The sequence below is a fragment of the Meleagris gallopavo genome, chromosome 17 (assembly GCF_905368555.1).
Source record: "Meleagris gallopavo chromosome 17, MGAL_WU_HG_1.1, whole genome shotgun sequence".
NCBI classification, from domain to species: Eukaryota; Metazoa; Chordata; class Aves; order Galliformes; family Phasianidae; genus Meleagris; species Meleagris gallopavo.
This window is the reverse complement of record NC_139420.1, coordinates 6,166,014-6,185,691: the sequence shown is the minus strand read 5'-3', so window position 1 is coordinate 6,185,691 and position 19,678 is coordinate 6,166,014. Positions and strand designations below refer to the sequence as shown.

Genomic DNA, 19,678 nt, shown 5'->3' with positions numbered 1-19,678 from the left:
GAGAAACGAGTTCTAAAAACAGTTTATTAAGAGCAGGTTTTTTTATATTATGGTAAAATTGCATTATTCAAGAATAAGTTACTTGTACAGTACATACAGAAACAATATATAGAAAACCTACTATACAAGAAGAACTCTTCTGTGCAGGTGAAAAGTAGAACTTCCAAATCACTAAACTCATCCAACAGAACCTGTTGGCTTTAGTCACCCTAGAGGCTGGGTGGGAGGGCGCGCAGTTGCTGCTGGTGCAGGCTGTGCCGTGATGGGAGCCAGCAAGCTCACCTTGAAGTTTGGAATACTGTGTTCAGACACTTGGAGGCTTTATATGCTTGGTCGTGTGACAGCAGTGTTGTGTGGTCCAGAGGTGAAGGAACAAAAAGCCCTCCCTGGCTCCTTCCCCGTGTGCTGGTGCTGCTCCAGCTCACAGGGATTCCCTCTGCTTTGGCTCCACCTGGACCTGGAGCTCTTTCCCAAGGCTTTGCTATGGGATAGTTGTGCTTCAGCACCAGGTGGTGATGGCAGTGTTGGGAACCTGCTGGGGTGCAGTGTGGCAGGGAGGGATGAGATAACTAAAAATGTTAATTATTGCTTTGTGTCATAGGCATTGTCAGAACCAGGTCTCTGCAGTCCTAGCTGGAGAGTAAAGGCATTGCCCCTTCCCTTAGCATCCTTATTGCCAAAAGCAGTGTCCTGGGAGTGCCTTTCCTACCCTATAATAGAGTACCTTCAGCACTGCACTAACCTTGCAGGGGGGCATGTTCTGATGAACTCAGTGTATGTTTTTCTAACCAAACCCAATGGTTCCCCTTTGAACTATGCCAAATCCCTTGCAGTAGAAGGGCAGGTTAGGAACGCTGTGTGTGTGGCTGTAATCCCTTTTCCCATCCCTTTGCTGCCTCTGTAGGGGAGCTGGGGTTGAGAGCCTCTCGTCCTTTGGGGAAAAAATCATTCAGATCTGGTTGCCTGGGGCACTTGCAGTGCATGCAAGTGTTCCATGGGCTTGCAGAGCTTTGCTGTGCAGCTTGTCCCCAAACACAATAATCTGGAACCATACACCAAGGAGTCATTGGCCTTTAAAGCCCCAAATTCAGGCAGCATTGTTCCTGATTTGATGCTTTTTGGTGCAGGGGGACCATGCTGCTGCCTGCAGCCTTAGTGCAGCTCTGGGAAGGAAGAGAGCACAGGGGCTGCTTTGTTCCCCTGCAGCCTCCCTGTGTTTGGCAGCCCCGGAGGTGACAATGTGTAGTACTGTTTTCTCTGAAATGCTCCAGTTTGGAGTCTGGCTGCCATGGGGCAGGTACTGGGGGTGTGGGAAACAGGAGTTGGGTAAAAAAGGCTTTGCATGCTCCAGATGCATAAAGTGGAGAATGGGAGCAGAACAGGAGATGAGAGGCACAAAACTCCATATGAGTTTTCAAGGGGATGCAGCCATTTTCTCCTGTCTGCTTATGCATGGCGGTCACTGATCACAGCGGAGCTGTGCAGTTGGCTGTAGGCTATGCAGGGCCAATGGTGCACATGGTGCATTCTCAGACCCTTGCAAAAGCTTTGAGGCTCTGTACTGTTGGCTTTCAAATGAAATCCTAAATTAATGCTGTTGAAGGCTCTATTTTTAATAGGGGGGAAGAAAAGATTCTCTTTAATGTGAGTTTGAAAGTAATGTTACGTTAGGAACCCTTGGGATTGAGCTGTCAGTATCCCTATGCATTGCAGGGGAGTGGGACCAGGTGGTGTTTGGGGGTCCCTTCCAACTCAAATTATTCTGTGATCCCATAAACGGGAGCTGAGCGCTGCCAATGTGCCCTGAATATGGCAACAGCCCCAGCTCCCTCCTTTCTCCTGATAGAGTGGCCAATCCTCTCTGTAGGCACCAGCAGGTAAATGGGGCCCCATGCTTTGAGGGGACACATGTGGAGGCAGGTTAAAGTGCTTTTTGTATGGGTATTACAGCTGCAGAAGCACCAAACCTTCCTCTTCCTCTCATAAGGCACATTGGGTGTGCGGGCTCAGAGGGGCTTTGTGCTCCCTCTGCCCATTACTGCATAGCGTGGAACACCGCCATCCCCTTACGTGTTGTATTGCAGGGAGGAAAAAAAGAGCTGAGCAGGGTGCACAGCTGCACAGCCAAGGTACAAAACCATGGGAAAACTGAGTTTTGTGCTGGAAATGCCCCCACTGGTGGGGGATGCTTTGCTGTCAGTCTCCGCAGTAGCTCTCAGCAGTGGCACTGTTAGGGATGGAGCTGTTAGTGTTCACGTCTCAGTTAGCATCACGGTGTGGGCAGCGCTGCTGCAGAATTGGCTGCAACAGGCAAGTTGGGGAAAAAAAGGAAGGAGAAAAGCCAGTTTTTGCCTTGTCTGTAGAGATAAAACAAATCCTCGGCGAGCAGTAGCATGGCACAGCCCCATCCTGGTTCGCGGGCAGCGCTTGGCCAAGAATTGTGAATCCATTCTTCATTCATTTGCTCCAATGGTGCAGATGCACCACACACCCTTGGCTCTTCCTGGAAGGGGCAGGAGAGAACACGGCGGTGTGGTGTCCCCATGGTGGTTGTGTAAACAGTAATGAGAAAGCTTTAATAACAAAAAAAAAAAAAATTTTTTTTTAAGTGGCCCTTTAACAGGCCCAGGAGAGGGAGCACACCCATACTGGAGTGAACAATGACCCCCTTCCTTGGAAAATTAAAAAATAACAATCCCTAACCAGAAGGAAGGAAATACATTCTTTTTCCTCTGTGCCACCCGGAGGGATCTCCGGGACTTCTCCACCAAAAGTGCATCCCTGTGCCCATCACAGTGGTGTGTATTGGTTGTCCACAGCACGCACACGGCCCCGGCCCGGGGCTTCCACTTCGTAGTCCGAATCGCGGGGCCGTGCGCCATGGGGTGCCCCGTTGGGATGTGAGCCCTGCGCCAACTCAGCCACCGGTGGCACCAGGTGGAAGATGGGCTCTGGAGGGGACTCGGAGGGGGTCAGGCTGAATTCCGGGCTCCAGAAGGGCAGCGGGACAGGGAGCGCAGGGCTGGAGCCAGGAGCTGCGGGCAGAGAGAGAGAGCAGATGCTTGAGGTGGTTCTGTCCCAGCGCCCTGCTGCTAGCACTGGAGTGCATCCCACGGAGATTGAAGGTAGATTCTGCTTGCCCAAAGTGGGACAGCCAGGAGCTCAGGTGTCAGCTTTTGGGACACTGTCCTGATGCTTCTGCTTCCCCTAAATGGGCACAGCTGCACCCACTGCCTCTTTTAAGGCCAGGATCCTTCCTTTGGGCAAAAGCCCTCCCTTAGGGCCAGGACCCTCATCCCTGTCCTCCAGGACTCCCAAACCCCAGAATGTCCATCCCCAAACTGCTGCCCCCTACCTGGTGGCTGGGGGAGGACAACAACGTAGCTGGAGAGCCGGACATCACAGGTGGCCCCACACTCCAGTGGGATGGGATACCGGTGGAAGTGGTGCAGCATCTCTGTGATGGAGGAGAAACGCAGGTGCTGGACACGGCACTGGCCCCGCTCTGTCAGCGACAGCCGCAGGTGCTGCAGGGAGAAGCACAGACCTGTTAGCCCTACCAGCTCCCTTGGTGGAGGAGATGATGGGGAACGCAAGGATATTTGGGATGGATGGGGAAGGGAACAAATGGCCTTAGCATCATGTGATGCATCTCCAGCCCTGTTCACTGCAGGATTTTTTCCCCTCTCCCAAGAATTGGGGATGGGGACCCCAGCCCTCTGCAAGCACTGGGACAAGGAGAGCATCAGCTGGGGTGGGGGTGAGGTTCTTACAGGGGTAACGTTTTCCACCCAGCTCAACTCAATCCAGCCCAACTTATCCCAACCCAATGTATTCCATCCCATCTCCCACCTGTACCTTCGCTCTGCCCTGGAAGTTGAAGGTGAGCACATACTCGCCGCGGCGCGTCTCGCTCTGCCGCACCAGGAAGACACCGTGGCCCTCCAGCCCCCCCAGCTGCACCAGCTGCGCTGCCTTCACGCGGGAGATGGGCCCATGGAACCAGGGGCAGGATGACAGGAATTGCTCCATCTTCGGTCCCACTGCCTCCGACGGCCCCCCTGGCATTGCCCCTGCCCAGACACAGGGACACCAGCAAGGGTGAGTGCCCCAGGGAAGCGGGGACCCTGCCCAGCCCCACTCATCACCCTCATCCTTTCCCCTGTATCTCTGTTCTCGTTGCACCATTTGGGGCTGGATTAACTTCAGCCAGTCCCAGCGAGGTATGGAAACCCTCCTGGGAATGGTGTCTTCAACACCTCTGCTTTGTTCTCGGTGTCCCCAGGTGCTCACCTTGGTTTGTGGAGTCAGAGCTGGTGGCAGGGCTGGTGGTTGTGGGATCGGGGTGCCGGCCTGACAGGAACTCAGGGTCACCCACATCCAACCTGCGAGGATGGGAGAAGATGGGATGAGTGCTGGGCATAGCATTTGAGGACATGCAGACTCAGGGGCCTGGCAAGTTCTTACCCCCTGCATGCACACTGCCGGATCTCGGCCATCCAGGAGCTGAGTTGCTGCTCATCCCCCGCCTCAAACAGCACATCAGTAGCATTGGTGACCTGGGGACACCAAAGAGGGACATTAGAGGGAGATGTGCATCCCCATCGTACCCTCACCCACATGTAGGGACTGCTTAGAGCGCAGCACCCCCACCCTACAGGCTGCATCCCCCCAGCATAAACCACCCTCCAAAGAGGAAGTGAAATTTGGCACAGGAGCATTGGGCAGCCACGTGCTTCCCAAAAAGGCTCCAAAAGCCCTTGGGGCCATACCTTGAGGACAAAGGTGTGCAGGTTGTCAGGCATCTCGAGGCGTGTGCACCTCCGCACCTCCTGGATGGCCGAGCAGGCAGCGCGCAGCTTTGGCTTGGAGCCCTGCAGAGAGCAAGTGGCACAGCTCAGCAGGGTCATAGGGTGAGGAAATAGCCTTCTCTGGAGGGAAATAGTCCTCTGGCAAGGAAATACCCCATGTGGCAGGGACACGTCTTGCATGGATGCTGCCCTGAGTTTGGCACAAACTGTGCTGGGTAATGCACCCTAAGAAGGAACCCATCTCTGTGGTGCCATAATGCAGAGGAAAGGAGGGAGGAGGCATTTCCCAGTGTGTGCCAGAGAAATTATGCACACTGAGAATGAAATCAGAACCCGGCTGGTGAGAACACATTCATGGGACCCCCCAGGCACTGCCCTGGTGCACTCATAGTGCTGTGCTGAGAGCTGCCCGCTGCTGCCTGCCCGCTTTCACTCTGACCCAGGCACATGACAAAATGCTGAGCATGCACTTCCAACAACTCTAATAATACCCTGGCGGCAGCTTTCGGTTCCTCTGTTGCCGAGCTGCTGGGGGCTGCGGTATGGGGCACCCGCTCTGGCAGTGTCGGGATGCTGCCAACCCCATGCCAGTGTGTGCCGGGCACGCTGCCATGAGACCCATCCCTCTATGCAGTGCTGAGCTGCCTCCGGGCTGCACTTTGCCATGCAACAGAGACAGGGACGTGACTTTGCTCTGCACTCACTGCTGCAAAGCCATTCCCATCAGTGCACACCTGCTCCTTCCAGCGCTGGAAATCTTGCTACATTCAGTTGAGCTTTTTTTCTCCTTTTTTTTTTTTTTTTTTTGCCTTCCCTTCCCCCCCACCCCAGTCTCACTCTCAACCAAGGACTCAATGTACTCTGGGGCCGGAAGTGCAGCGTGAGAGGGAGCAGCCCTTATCAGCTCTGCGCTGCGCTGAAAGAAAGTTCTTAGAAGTCGGCTGCGGCTCTGCGCCCTGCCAAGAGCCACCGCAATCAGTGTCGGAGCTGCACCACGTCCCCATGGCTTTGTCCTCCCAGGGACAGCAGAGTCTGCGGCGCAATGCCCAGCACGAGGAGGGGACGCTGCAGTGCCCATCCCATTGGGTTGGCACATCCCCAGGCTCACAGTGCCAACGTGGTGCGGGCGTTATCGGCACACGTGGCCCGGTCACCACGCTTTCCTGGAGGGGGAATTCCAGGAAAAGGAATTTCGGCGAAGCCTTGCGCCCAGCTCTGCACGCAGAGCTTGAGGGAGAAGGAAATGATGCTGCCAAGAGATACGATGCCCCAGCACCACGCTGGCTTCGGAGAAGTGCCTACCGCAGCCACTGCACCACACCTGACCGCGAGATGCCCCATGCGATGGCGGCCCTACCGAGAAGTGCCTTTCTTGGTAACCAGAAGTGCACACTCAACACTCTGCACGCTCACGGGCAGATAGATGCCACAGCCTCCTGAAGCCCAGGGAGTTTGGGATGAGATGGGAGCATAGAATGGAGTCATGGAGTCATGAGGATGGGATGGAATGGGATCATAGAATAGAATCATAGAATCAGTAAGAATGGGATGGGATGGGATGGGATGGGATGGGATGGGATGGGATGGGATGGGATGAGCACTGCAAGTGCTGCTGTTCTCACTCTGCTAAATTCACCCCACTGCTCCCCAGAGGATCTGGAGGGTGGAAGGGGAATCGCAGTGCCTATATGAGCACCCAACAGTGTTCTGGGGTGCCAGCTCCATGGGGACCGGAGGATCACACCAGCTCCCAGCACCATTAAAATGAGTGCTTGAGAGCAATGTCCTTCCACCTGTGATCTGCCAAACCCCAACCATTTTCTAAAGTTTAAAAATGCTGTGTGAGTTGAGATGGGTCACACTTCGAGCCCCACTACCATGTTGGGGACATTGTGTAAAGTGGCAGGGGTGACAGCTTTGGTGTGGCAGTGACAACAGTGGCACAGCAATGATGGCAGCAGCACGGCCATGATAGTAATGGCATGTAGATAACAGTGGTGGCACAGCAATGATGGCAATGACATAGTGGTGGCAGTGTCAAAGCAATGGTGACAGTGGCACAGTGGGGATGGCGATGGCATGGTAATGATCATGGTAGCACAGCAATGAGAGCAGTGGCACAGCAATGATGGTGGTGGCACAGTGATGACACAGCAATGACAGCAGTGGCACAGCTGCAGCAGCAGGGCCAAGGCCATGAAGAGCAAAAGCAAATCCTTTGAGCGTGGCCAATCCACGTGCTGGGGATTTCCCCATGCTGGCTCTTTCGCTTCCACCTTGAGCCATGCCATGGTAGATGGGTGAGATCTGTCCTTCTGGTAAGCCATGGCTCAGCTGTTCCATTACACAGGGGACAAACCTCAGCCAGTGGCAGAGTGACACAGCTCAGCCCCGCTGGGGTTCCCACAGAGAAGGGACAGACAGATGGAGGGACAGACAGGGCACTGAGATTTGCAGCAGAGCGGGTGCTGCATTATGCCAGCCCCAAACCACATCCTGCACCCGCAGCCCCAGGGGAGTTTTCTGAAGTTTCCCAGGGGGGTGGTGGCATGCAGCCATGGGGGGTGAAGTCCCCATTGTTCCCACACAGAACAGCAACCTGGGGACGTTGGTGGGCTCAGGGCATTCATCACACTCATCTCTGAGGGTCTGCACCAGAGGTAATCCCAGCAGATGTCTTGGGAGCAAGCACCAAGGTTTATCCCATCACTCATCCTTTGGTTCTAAGGCACTGTCAACCCCAGTGCTGACCCTCCAGCAGCTGATCCCAGTGCCCTATGGGGTTGGCAGTGCAGCTGATCCCAGTGCTCATTCTTGGGCACTCACAACACAGCGGGTTTTGAGGGCAATGGTCCCATGCAGGCAGCCCCGTGATGGCTCTGGGGGATTTCTGAGCTTTTCCATTCATCCTTGCCATTTCCCAGCAGTCTTTCTCCCACTGACCGCAGCTTCTCCCTGCCTCTGCTTGGCCCTGACCCACAGCCCCTCCTCTCTTCCTTTAATTCTTCTCCCACAGCCTCTTCCTCCTCTGCCCTGTTTCCTCCTCCACGCTCGGGGAAGGGATTTCCCACACAGGCACTGCTTCCCTCACCCCATTTTGGTGCTGTGTCCCACTCCCCATGAGCTTATGGCACCCATGGCTGAGAGAACCATGTGGCACGTAGGGGCCATTCACTCTGAACCCAACTGACACCAGCACTGAGCACCTTCACGGCTTCTCTGCTCTGGGCATGGGCTGTAAATATAATGGCTTTCCTGCCTGTTGAACAGAGATATGTGAGTGCTGCTGTGATGGGGGGAACTCAAGACCTCCCCCCCCCCCATCACCTCCTGCTTGCCATCACCCCAAAAAAGCCACTTCCAATCTGACTGCCCACCCCAAATTCCCCACTTGGACAACACCGGAGGGGAAAACAAATCTCCAAAGCCCGTGGTGGGGATGGAGCTGTCCCTGAGGAGAGCGAGTTGGGTGGCTACAAGGGGCCCTGTTGTGCCGGCCCCAGGCACAGCCACAGGGCACAAAGCACCCTCTGTTCCAGTCTGGTGGCTCTGCACTGGTGCAAAGTGCTTTAGGGGAGTGCAACCCCCAGCTCCCAGAGCAGCTATTTCTAATAGAGAAATAATTGGAGTGCTGGGAGTGCCCCCCAAAAAGGCATCGGTGCTGCTCAGCCCCATGAGAAGGGATGCAGGGGGCTGGAAACCCACGTGCTCTCAGGGCTGACTGCCCTTCTTTGTGCATTGATGAAAAGGCCCATAAATAAGGCAGAGGCTGCTTCGCAGGCAGGGCATGAATGAGGAAACGTCCCTCTGAAAGCCCCGTGCACTGCACGCGCCAGCACGGCTGAATGTCTCCCATTCAGCCCCAGCACTGCAGTTCGGGGGGAATCGGGGATGGGAGCGAGGTGGGACACTCAGCTTCAGCCAAACGCAATGTGCTGTGTTGGCCAAATCCACAGCCATGGTAGCACTGCTGGACCCCGACCCGGAGATGCTGGGCTCCCCAAAATGCTCACAGCTGAGCACATCCTTTCTACAGCTATGAAAAATAGGGATGCAGAGCAGTTGCCCTCTGACCTGGCTCCATTCAACCCGAGCAAAGCAGCATTTTGGAAAAGCAGAGCTATAAACAGGAGAGCTTTACGCAGCCAGCGCTTGCCAGCCGCTTGGAGTTTTATTTTCAGACAAACTCGCTTCCAGCGTGGGCTGCTTTAATAATTTCCTGGCATAAATAAAAGAGCTTGGAAAGTAAACAAGGTGGGGAGGGAGTGGGTGGGAGCCACTGGGGCTGAGTCACCCCAAGGGCTGCAGAACCCCGTGCCTGTGGGGGTGTTCACTCCTCATTCGCTCCTATGGGCGATGAGCAGGAGCAGAGTTGGGTTTGGCATCACGTAGGATGAGAATGTTAAGAATGGAGAACACAACTGAACTCTAGGCATAGTTCAGCCCCAAAGCAGGTTGACTTGTCCACCCTGCTGAGCATTGCTTAATTGTTAGCATCATCACTACCAAAACACCATTTCTGTGATACTGGAGCAATGGGGACCAGTGTGGAGTAGTGTCCCCCTCAGCCCCAGGGCTTCTCCAGCCCTGCACAGATCTCATAAATATTTACCTTTGAAAGAAGCAGCACTCAGCCCTGACACAACCACATCCTGAACCAATAAAAAAAAAAAAAAAAGAAAAAGAAAAGAAAAAAAAGGAGCTACAATCACCCAAAAGCACCACCAAGCACTTTACATTAGCAGGTGCTGCACATGCTGGGACCCCTAGATTGTGCACAGGGGAAAGGCAGTGGGTTGGGGCACTTTCCCAGTCCATTTTCTTGAAGTTCTCCACTTATCCCCATTTTTCTCACTCCTTGGCACACATGTGGCCCCTTCCCACCCAGCAGCGTTGCAGCATCCTGCAGGGTAGACAGCCCCATCCCCACGGGCAGAGAGACCACAGCAGTAGGGCAAAACCACCGCAAATCTTCAAGAATTGGGTCAAAAAGAAAAGAACTCTGCTCTTCCCTCCAAGCAAACCCAGAGAGCCCCAGGGCGGGGAAAGGGGCAGCTTCGCCCTTCCCGTGTGAACCAATCAAGCCCTGGCAGGCTCCATCCCAGCAACACGGTTTCCAAAATAAGAAACTCCTCTCTTCAGCAATTAATGCCGGAGCTGTGGTTATGCTGCTAAAAGTGGGTTTCTTTATTTATTTATTTCATTTTTTTTTTTCCTCCCCCCATGCATGACCAAGGATGGAAAAAGTTGTGGTTAATAAATGACAAATAACCTTTTGTCTCATCGCCCTTCCCTGCCGCGTGCCCTCACCCTGAAATACGAGAAAACAAAAAAAAAAAAAAAAAAAAAAAAAAAAAGAGGGGGGGGGGAAAGAAAAAAGAAAAAAAATTCACCACCGAAATCTCACAGAGCCCAGGCTACGCCCAGCACAGCCTTCGAAGAACGGTAGTGAGGGGACGCGCTGACACCCGCTGTCACCAGGAAGGCTGCGGGTGAGAGGGGATCCGGCGCTGGCCAGGGCAATGGGAGCTGCATCACTGGGGTTGTTTCATGGCTTTATGGCAATGGGGGAGAAAAATGTAGCGTGGAATGGGTCACCGAGTGGGACTCAGGGTGGTGATAGAGCGTGAGGTGCTCCCATCCTCTGCTTGGAGTTTGCTGCTCAGTGCCCATCCCTGTTTGCCAGGGGCAAAGGGGTGGGGAAGCACGGGGTGGCTGAGGATCAGTGAGTGGTGTCCCAGCCTTGAGCCATAATTAGAGCTCACTTAGAAGAGTAAACACATTTTAGATTTGAAGCCACACCGTGCAACAAAGGATAGGATTTGCTCAAGTCCCTGCCTGGAACAGTGGTACCAATGCAGCCGCCATGGCCATGCCAATGCTTGTTCCAAAAATGCAGTCGCTCTATCCTGTCCCATCCCATTTCATCCCACTGGAAACTGCAACACTGGGATCTTTCTAACCCATCTCATCCTGTGGGGACCATGGCACCAGGACATTCCCATGCCTTCCCATGGGATCGGTGACACTGGGCCATTCCCATCTCATCCATCAATCCCATGGGAACCATGCACCAAGACGTCCCCCATGGCTCTGGGTCTGGCATGGGAGCCCCCAGGCTGAGAGCTGCTGGCTCAGGAGTGCGCAGTTCTCAGAAATGAGCTTCAGGTGAAAGGAAGGGGAAAAGACACCAAAAAAAAAAAAAAAAAAAAAAAAAAAGGAAGTCACAGCAGTCTCACACTGAGCAAAGATAAAAATACTGAAAACACCGCTCCTCCTGCGGCAGAGGACGTAAGAGCTGTGACAGAGGCACCTCCGTCTGCACCGGAAAGAGCCTTCCCAGCTCATCTCGGAGTACAATCTTTTACGGGATGTGATGGATTTCATTAAAATGCCATCAAGAAACCAGCACAAATGAAAATCCCATTTCCCTTCCCCTTCCTGTAAGAACATCTGGTCAACATAAACGGCTCGGGACATTTCCGTTGCAAATCCCAATTTTCATGGGGTTTAGGGCTTGGCCATAAAACACGCACGTGGGGCTCAGCAGACGGATAGGGCGGCCCCAAGCCTGGCGAGCTCCATCCCTGCAGAAGGGCAGGGGACAGCCCAGGGCAGAATTGCCCCCCCTGCAGCTTCCAGAGCTATCAGATCCATGAGGATATACGGTGCGGTAGAGCAGAAAACCCCAAGTGAGGAGGAATGGCAAGCACAACAATATGAGACATCAGAGAACCCACACCGGCCTCACGCCCAGGGCTGTGCTCAGGGCATGGCACAGCTCTCCATGCCCTCATCCCGTCACCAGTCACAGCCACCCAAGCAGCAACAGCAAGCAGAACAACACTTAAGAAGTGGAAAATAAAGCAGTGTTGCCCAGTACCAAGCCCTGCGCTGTGGAACAAAGGTGCTCGGTGTCCCATAAGACCCAAAGGGAAGGGCTGAGCCCCAGCCTGGCTCCTGCAGCCCTGCGTAAGCGAAAGCAGCGGCCGCTGCCACACGTGACGCCGAGCTGCGAAAAGCGAAAGCGGCAGCGGCGCATGGGGACACCGCAGGGACGTCAGCTCCTCCAAGTCATGGTGCTTTGCTCCGAAGCATAATTTGCTCAGAGTTAAATAAGTACAAATTAAAAATAATATATATTAATTTAAAAAACAAAAACAAAAGAAGTAAAATCAACCCTCCACTCGATGAAAAGCCCATCCCGTTCCGGTGGTGTCAGCCCTGCCATGTGCAGGAACTGGCTTTTTAAAGATTAAACACCATGGCTAAACCCTGCTGCCACCCAAATCCAGCACCGCCAGCACTGCTCAGCTCCACAGAAGTGCTCACAAAATAAAACTGAGCTCTCTGCAGACCCCACGGGGAGGGGATGGAGCTGCTTTTCATTCTCCATTTCCTTTTGGAATTTCCCTGTGAGGCACAGGGCTGTGAGGCCCATCCCTACATGAGTCTGGGATTGGCCAACCTGGTCCCTGGGGATGAGTTCTCCCAGCAAGACCACCAGCCCCTATCCCAGGACCAACCCTACATCCATGCACAAGGCAGGTGCTCCGCTTCCAGCTGGGAAAGTGAGGAGAAATGCCAAGAGCATCACAAAGAGCATGGCAATAATTTGTTATTGCAAATTGCCATTGGCATGGGATCACTGAGGTCCCTTCCAATGCAAAGCCATTCTACAAACTGCTTGCAGTTTGGGCTTCCATCCCCCTTGACTTGGGTCCCTTGAAAGCCATGGCACTCTACAAACCACTCAAAGTTTGTGCTCACACTGCCCTTGACATGGAGACATGGGGTCATTGAGATCCCTCCCAACCCAAGTCATTCTGTGATTGATTCTATGATCCAAATGGAGCCCGGAGCAGCATCGCTCGTCCAAACCCATCATCCCACACAGAAAGCATCTCCTTACCTTGGGTGGATCAAAGAGCTCTAGCACATACTCCTCACCATCGGGCATCCCTGCCCTGCGCAGCACCAGGCGGCAGCGCTGCCAGCGCGTCCCACTGTCCAGTGATGTCTCATCCAGCAGCCCATACCGCAGCGTCCCCTCCTTGCGCACCTCGGGAGGCTGCTCCCGGGACAGCCCCCAGGGCAGGATGCGTTTGCTCAGTCCCGATTTGAGCGCAGCCTCTGCTACTTCACCTTCGGCCTCCGTAGGGAGAGCATCCGAAGAGCGGCGGCGGAAGAGGCTGCGCCAGCTGCGGCGGAGCTGGCTGAGTGAGAAGGGTCTCCGTGCCGGCCCCGTCAGCTCCTCCGAGCTCCATGATTTGCGCAGCCCCGTGGGGGGCTCAGCTGGGGGCTCAGGGCGAGTGGGCAGCTCTGCTTCGCCTTTGGAAGCCGCCGTGCCCAGGGAAGGGTTTGCATGCTGGCGCTGAGTGTCCCGGTAATCCCGCGCCGGGCCGGCAGGCAGGATGCGGAGCTGGCTCATGGCAAAGCCCTCCTTCACCTCATTGCAGAAATATTGCTGGAAAAGGTCGGCGAAGCGCAGCGAGAAGTTCTCGGCAGCCAGCAGGTCATGGTGCGGGTGCTCGGTGGCGAAGCGCAGGTAGTGTCGCGCCAGCTCCTTGGCGGTGCTGATGGCGTGCAGCTCACAAAACTCATGCCAGCCCCGGGGATACGCTGGCGTGCCGGCCGGCAGAGCGTGCCCATTCATTGCCGTGGCTCCAGCGAGGCGGCCGCGCTGCAAGACAGAGCACAGCGGTGCCATCAGGATGGATCCTTCCCCAACACCTCCCCACTTGGCCACCCTCATTGGCACCAAATCCGTTCATCCCCCAGGACGCACTGCATTCAGCTTGGCAAGAAACCACAATGGCTCACAACCCGCGGCCCGGCGGAGCACCACGTGTCCCACATGCCAGCCCCACAGCCCTGGCTCTCCGTGCCTCAGTTTCCCTGCCTGCACAGCGTCTGCGTGGCTTCCTGCCCGCACAGCTGCTGGCGGCTCCCACAGGACGTGCGGCCCGGCTGTATCCGCTTTCATTCTGCCAAGGGCTTAACAGCGCTGATGGGTTTCCCTCCTGGGAACTATTTCAGCTGAGCTGATAAAACTGCCGGGGGAGGGGCAGGAGGGGAGGAAACCAAACAAATTGCTGCTGCAATCCAGGGAGGGAGCTGCTTCGTGCAGTAGATTCAGACAGAACAGCAGCCACGCTGACAGCACAGGGATGAGTGAAGCATCCCCATGGGGACTCAGATGGGGCAAAGAGGAGCATCTGTCCATCCATCCATCCATCCATCCATCCATCCACAGTGCCCACGCAATGTCCCCGCCACATCCCACAGCACTGCATGGAGCAACACAGCTGCTCCTCGCTCCGTGCTCAAAGCATCTTTTCAACAAACGCAAATCCACTTCCAATGTCAGTTGTGTCCAACTGGACAGAACACACAGATAGTCTCAAAGAACCTTAAAACCGACCTGCTCCCCTATTCAGGGGTACCTTCCATGGCTGCATTTGGACGCTGTGGATGCCACGGGGCTCTCCGTGTAGATATTACCACCATGCCCATCAATCTGATGGCCCCAGAGACCCTTCTTGGCTCTGATGTGGCCCCATTGAGCCCTGCAGCTCCCCACAGCTGGCGTGGCCCCACTGTTCCCCCCGTACCTTGTGCTCGCACGTGGCATTTATCGGGGCCGTGCATTCTGCTCAGGCAGGAAACATCCTCCAGCCCGCCCGTATCCTGCCGCACCACGCACCACTGCCTCCCCACAGCTGCTAGAAGGGAAGGAAAAGTGATTGCATTGCTTTGGGGCGGGGAATAATAATAGTAATAATAAATATATAAAAAAATAAAAGCACAAAGGAAGCGAGCAAGGAGATTTGGAGAGCGGCAGATCAGCTTTGCAGACAGGGCGGCGATAACGCTGGGAACGACAGCCTCTATCTCTGCTCACCCGCCGGCCTTCTGAGTACATGCCGTGCAGTTTCTGGGTGATGGGAGATGTTATCGGCCCCACGGCCCGTCTGAGCCCCACAGCGGGCCCCGCACACGGCCGTCTATCAGCACCACCAGCCTGCCCGTGACTCAGCACCCTATGGCTGCGCTCACGCTTCCGCTGGCACCCGGGGATCGCCGGCACACACAGAGCCTGCGGGGACAGCGCTGCGGTACACGTGGATGGATTTGGAGCTTTGGAAGAGGTTGGATTTGGGGACGCTGGGATTCATCTGTGGCACGTGGTGGGAAGGAGCCCGAGATCGCAACACGCGTTTTCCAGCTGGGATGAGGATGGGAATGCAGCCCCAGTGCTTGCGGCGTCTGCTTGGGGCATCTCTGCCCCCAGCGCAACGGGACGGAGGAGGAGGGATGTTCCACCTGAATCCAACTCCAAAGGATTTTGGCATCGCATTCTGCAGGTCACCACCGAGCCAAAGCAATCATCATGATGGCACATTGCATCCATTTGCACCCAATGGAGAATCCCACCCACCCCTGGGCACGGCCCTGCTCATTGGGATTTAGGGCTCTTATCTGGAGGCAGTGGAAAAGTGCAGAGCCCGTGCTGCTTCGGGGCTGTTTTGGGTTTGCTTTGGGGTGTAGGGCCAGGAGCAGCCATCTCTTGGAGAACAGGGGGATGAGACAGGATGGAACACAACAGGATGCAACAGGACTGGATGGGATGAGATGGATGGGATGGGACCAATCGGCTGCGCTTTGATGCGGGTGGTGACAACAAGCCCCAGCCTGTGCCAGGATCCGGCCCTGCAGCTGCACTGCCTCCAGCACTCCTGGGAGATCTCATTAAAGTGCTCCCACCGACCCTACTGCCCAACCCAGAAGGCGTCACTCCGGCCCCAGGGTTTTGGGAGCAACAGCAGCAATCTGAAAATGAAACCGGCCCCGGCCCCTTGCTGCGAGTCAGCAGTGGAAATGGGATTTGCGCACAGAAACGGCTGTACCCAGAGCAGAGGAAAAGCTGTGCACTTTCAGCTTCTCTTTTAGGATGCTGTTCTCAATTCACCCTACAGGCGATTTTCCGGAGGGGCCAGGGAACGCCCCGCAGCTCCCCACTTCCCGACTCACACAAACACAGCATTCCCACAATGCTGCGAGCAGAACATTGTTCCTTCCCAGGATGTCCTCCATGAAAAGAGCTATTCTGAGCCAGGCAGCAGCCGCCGCTCTTGGCACGGCCCAGCAGCCCAGCACAGAGCGATGAACGGCACTTTTCAGTGCTGCTGCATCCAGCTGGGGGGGCTCAGGGCTGGTGGGGGGTGGGCAGTTCTGTAGGCATCCCAATGGCATGGCTCAGTCCCTCTGCAACCAGTTTCTATACGACCAGGTTCCTCTGCATCTCACTGCTATGGGGCTGGGGTGGTAGGAGCTGACAGCTGGATGTGATCCCCAAAGGAGAATGTGATCCCAAAGGAGAATGTGGCTGTTCACAGCACTGGGCACTGAGATTTGGTGTTTTGCAGCCTGGGGAGGTGGAGAAGGAGAGCAGCCCTTTGTCACCCTATAGAGACACCCCATGAGAACAGATGCCTGTTCCAAGCTGTCCATGACACGATGCACTCTTTGTCCTGGGCACAGCCGTGGTAAAAAGCCTTGGTGCTGTGAGCATGCCAAACCCATGCTGTTTTATGGTTGCCTTTCAGCCCACGTGTGGCTGAGCCTCCACTCCCTCCCGGCCTTTGGACCCCATGGCTGCATCCCTGCTGTCCCAGCACCCACGACACACTGCTGCCATCCCCCTGCTGCAGACACATCCCTGTGGAACAAGCCCTGCTGTTCCCAGCCTGGTTTTCTTCTCTTGTTCTACTTTCTAAGGGTGCATCCATGTGTCCTGCTAATGTGCCACCAGCACAACAAAAGTCACCCTACTGAAGGCCGCCTCTGTCCTTCAACCAGCTCTGCAGCACTGCAACCACCTGTGAGCAAAGCCAACACTGCAGCCCACCAAAGCTGGAGGACAGCCACAGGTTCAGCCCCGCGACCACCACCCGGTGCAGAAGGGATGGGGCTCTCCCCCTGCACCCTGCAGCTGTGGGGCAGGATGGGGCCCTTCCTCCTTTCGAGCCACACACCGCAGCCGTGCCAGCAACTCTTGCACTTTCACTTTGTGCCTCAAGCTGGGATTTGTTCAAATGCCATCGCTTTGCCCCAGCCCCTCCCCTGGGGACACTGCATGGCTAGGGGGAGGACACATAGGAGTTTTGTTCTCAGAGCCTCCCAAAAGCACACAGCCCAGAGCAAAACGAACCCAGAGACTGTAAATACATAACGGTGAAGGAGGGAAAAAAAAAAAAAAAAAAAGAAAAAAGTAAAAGAAAAGTAGTGGGAGTGGGGGTAAAAAGTCCTCCATGCATCGAAATGAGCTGAAATTAAGTCCAAGGAGCTGAGCCACTCCTGACCCCGCAGTCCCATAGCACACAGGACACGGCCGGGTTCCAGCGCAGCACCGCTTCCTCCAGCTGCTTTCACTACCAAAAGCACAGCAGCCCCAAAAGTCCCAGCAAGCCCAGCACATCTTGAATCCATTTGCAACAACAATGTCGAAATCGCAGCTCGACAGCTCGCTCCGGTTTCCTTGACAGTAAATCCCAGCGGCGGCCGCATTGCTCCCAGTGCCGGAGCCAATGGGTCAGGGCTCGGTGCGGTGACCCCAACTGGCACAGCGGGGCTGACACGAGGACGTTGGCACAGCACCACTTGCAGTGCATCAGCCTCGTGTTCGGGGGCCCCGCGTGTGCCAAACCACGCAGCACTGCGAGCCAGCAAAGTGTGTGGGGCAGAGGGAGAGTGGGGTGGACAGGGGGGCATCCCTAACTGTGGGGCAGCATCACCCTTTTTGGGGTCTTGCACTCTCCCTAAGGGACCATCAGACCTGAGCCCTCTGTAAGAGATCACCAACTTTTTGGGGTCCTGATCCTAAAGGATCACACCAACGGTGGAGGGAACACAGTGCCCAGGATAGAGGTGCTAGGACCCCTCCAAAGAGGGCAGAGAACCCAGAAGAGGGAGCGCCCAGGGGTTAAGGGGTGCTGGGACCCCCAGTGATAAGAGCAGGAGGTGCCCAGAGGTTACGGGCTGCTGGGACACGGAGGACACACTGCGAACAGGAAGAATTCTTCGGGAAAAGGAGACCTGAGATAAGGACGGCGTTGCGGGGAGGGCTCGGAGGGACCCCGCTCCGGACTGGGGCACAGGAGAGAAACGGCCGCCCCGCGCTCTCCTCCTCCACTTTCCCTTCGCAATCGCTTCCCGGAGCCGCCCGCCCCGTCCCGGCCCCGCTCAGCTCCGCGGTTACCTGCACGAGAAAGCGTCCGGGAGCCGCTCGCCCATGGTGGCACGGCACGGCTCGGCTCAGGCAGGAAACCGATGAGAACCGCTCCGCATTTCCGCCGTGCGGAGGAACCGCGGGGCGCGGACCCCGGCCCCGGGGCGTTATGTAAAAGCGGCGCCGCGCGGCGGACCGAGGGCGGAGGCTGCGCGGGGGCGGAGCGGGAGCGGCACCCGCAGCTCCGCCGGGAGCTCCTCCGGGGCCCCGCCGCCCCGCCGCGGCCGTTCCGCCGGTGCGCAGCGCTCCGCGCCCCTCCCGGCATCTGATGGCGCAAACCGCGCGCGTTGGGTGTTTAGGATTCGGGGCGGTTGTATAGGGGGCGAATGGGGTTCCGCAACGCGGGGCCGTTCGGGGGATCTCAGGAATGGGAGCTCTGCGGCGGTGGGTGGGACGCCGTCACGGAGCCCGTTTCCCAGCGGTTCCCTCTGCCTTTCGGCCAAGGAAGTCGGCAAACGGCAAAGCGAGGCACGCAGGGCTGCAGCCGTCCCCACCGCGGGAACAAATGGCCCTCGGGTCCCTCACCCCAAGGGCTTCAATGGGTGCACACAGTTGCCAAGCTTGGCCATCCCAGTGCCATCCTACTGCTGCCCTGGCGCCATCCCAGTGGCATCCTGGTGCCGTGCCAGCACAACCCCGGTGCCACCCTGTCCCACAGGAGAAGGGACACCTTGGCAGATCCGTGTTCCTGCAGGCCGTGGGATCTGCAAAGATAACAAACTTCCACTGCACCTTTTTTCCAGGAGGGGGACTGCTCTGTGGTTTGTGCCATCCGCCTGTCCCATTGCCACCCACCTGCGTCACCGGCTGATGCAGGACAAGGTCTTACCTCGAGAGCTGCTCTGCAGTTCCCCCCAGCATAATGGCACTCCTGGCTCTGAGCACAGCCCCGGGCTGCCCTCCTTCCTGGGCAGCCGTCCCAGCTGTGCTTTTCCTGGTGACCTTCAGCTATTTCACCAGCACCCTCTGCACGTTCTCAGCTCCTGCAGCCTGAGATTTCTCTTTTGTTTTGCTTCCTGTACGGATTTTTTTGTACTCCCTGACTACCGATTCAGTGCACCGACTTCTGCTTTTTCTGTTTGTTTGCTCACCCGCACCCGTGGCCGCTTCCCTTCTGCTGTGTGCTGGGCTCAGCCCTTAACTCTTGCAGTTTTCCCCCCTGGTAAAAGGCTGCAGCAGCCTTTCCTTTCTCTTTAACTCATTCACATTCTGGATGTGCCCGGTGCTTTGGGAATGGCACAGCTGCATCTCCCAGGGCTGGGGCACACGGTGACCTCTGCAGGGTGAGATGAGGTCCTCACACTGCACACATTTGGGGAATTAGTGTGTGACGGGTGGGGAGGTCATAAAATTTCAGGTTGGCTTTTCCCTATTCCTTCAGAGGGCAGAGTGGATGGTGGAAAGGTGGCGGTGCTGATCATGGTGATGGTGGTCGTGGTGTCATGGTTGTGATGGTAGTGATGGGGATGGAGAAGGTGGTGAGGGTGATGGGGGTGATGGCAGAGAGAGATAACGGCGATGGGAGCAATGGTGATGGGGTGAGAGGTGGTAGTGAGGGTGATGGTGATGCCAATGA

General features: G+C 56.0%; 1 protein-coding gene across 4 annotated transcripts; it reads right to left on the bottom strand.

Annotated features, from left to right (window-relative positions):
- Positions 1-10: 10 nt before the first annotated feature.
- SH2B3 (SH2B adaptor protein 3) lies at positions 11-19,075 on the bottom strand. 4 transcript variants are annotated; one of them, XM_085238760.1, is made up of 9 exons: positions 18,073-18,213; positions 14,426-14,533; positions 12,724-13,494; positions 4,773-4,874; positions 4,468-4,559; positions 4,294-4,385; positions 3,859-4,073; positions 3,356-3,527; positions 11-3,035 (listed from the first exon to the last, which is right to left on the bottom strand). In XM_085238760.1, the coding sequence occupies exons 3-9, from the start codon at positions 13,465-13,467 to the stop codon at positions 2,791-2,793; spliced, it is 1,662 nt and encodes a 553-aa protein (XP_085094886.1). In that variant the 5' UTR covers positions 13,468-13,494; positions 14,426-14,533; positions 18,073-18,213; the 3' UTR covers positions 11-2,790. The 4 variants fall into 4 exon arrangements, with proteins under 4 accessions (XP_085094886.1, XP_085094885.1, XP_010718480.1 ...); XM_085238759.1 differs by having other exon boundaries at positions 14,426-14,536; positions 18,073-18,211; XM_010720178.4 differs by lacking the exons at positions 14,426-14,533; positions 18,073-18,213 and adding an exon at positions 18,932-19,075.
- Positions 19,076-19,678: the final 603 nt, after the last annotated feature.

Excerpts from the sequence above, each read along its gene's own strand:
- SH2B3 (XM_010720178.4), bottom strand. The coding sequence starts at position 13,467 with ATGAATGGGCACGCTCTGCCGGCCGGCACGCCAGCGTATCCCCGGGGC. Across the intron at positions 4,560-4,772 it reads TGCACACCTTTGTCCTCAAG|GTCACCAATGCTACTGATGT; the intron begins GTATGGCCCCAA and ends TGGTGTCCCCAG. Across the intron at positions 4,074-4,293 it reads CTCTGACTCCACAAACCAAG|GGGCAATGCCAGGGGGGCCG; the intron begins GTGAGCACCTGG and ends GTGTCTGGGCAG.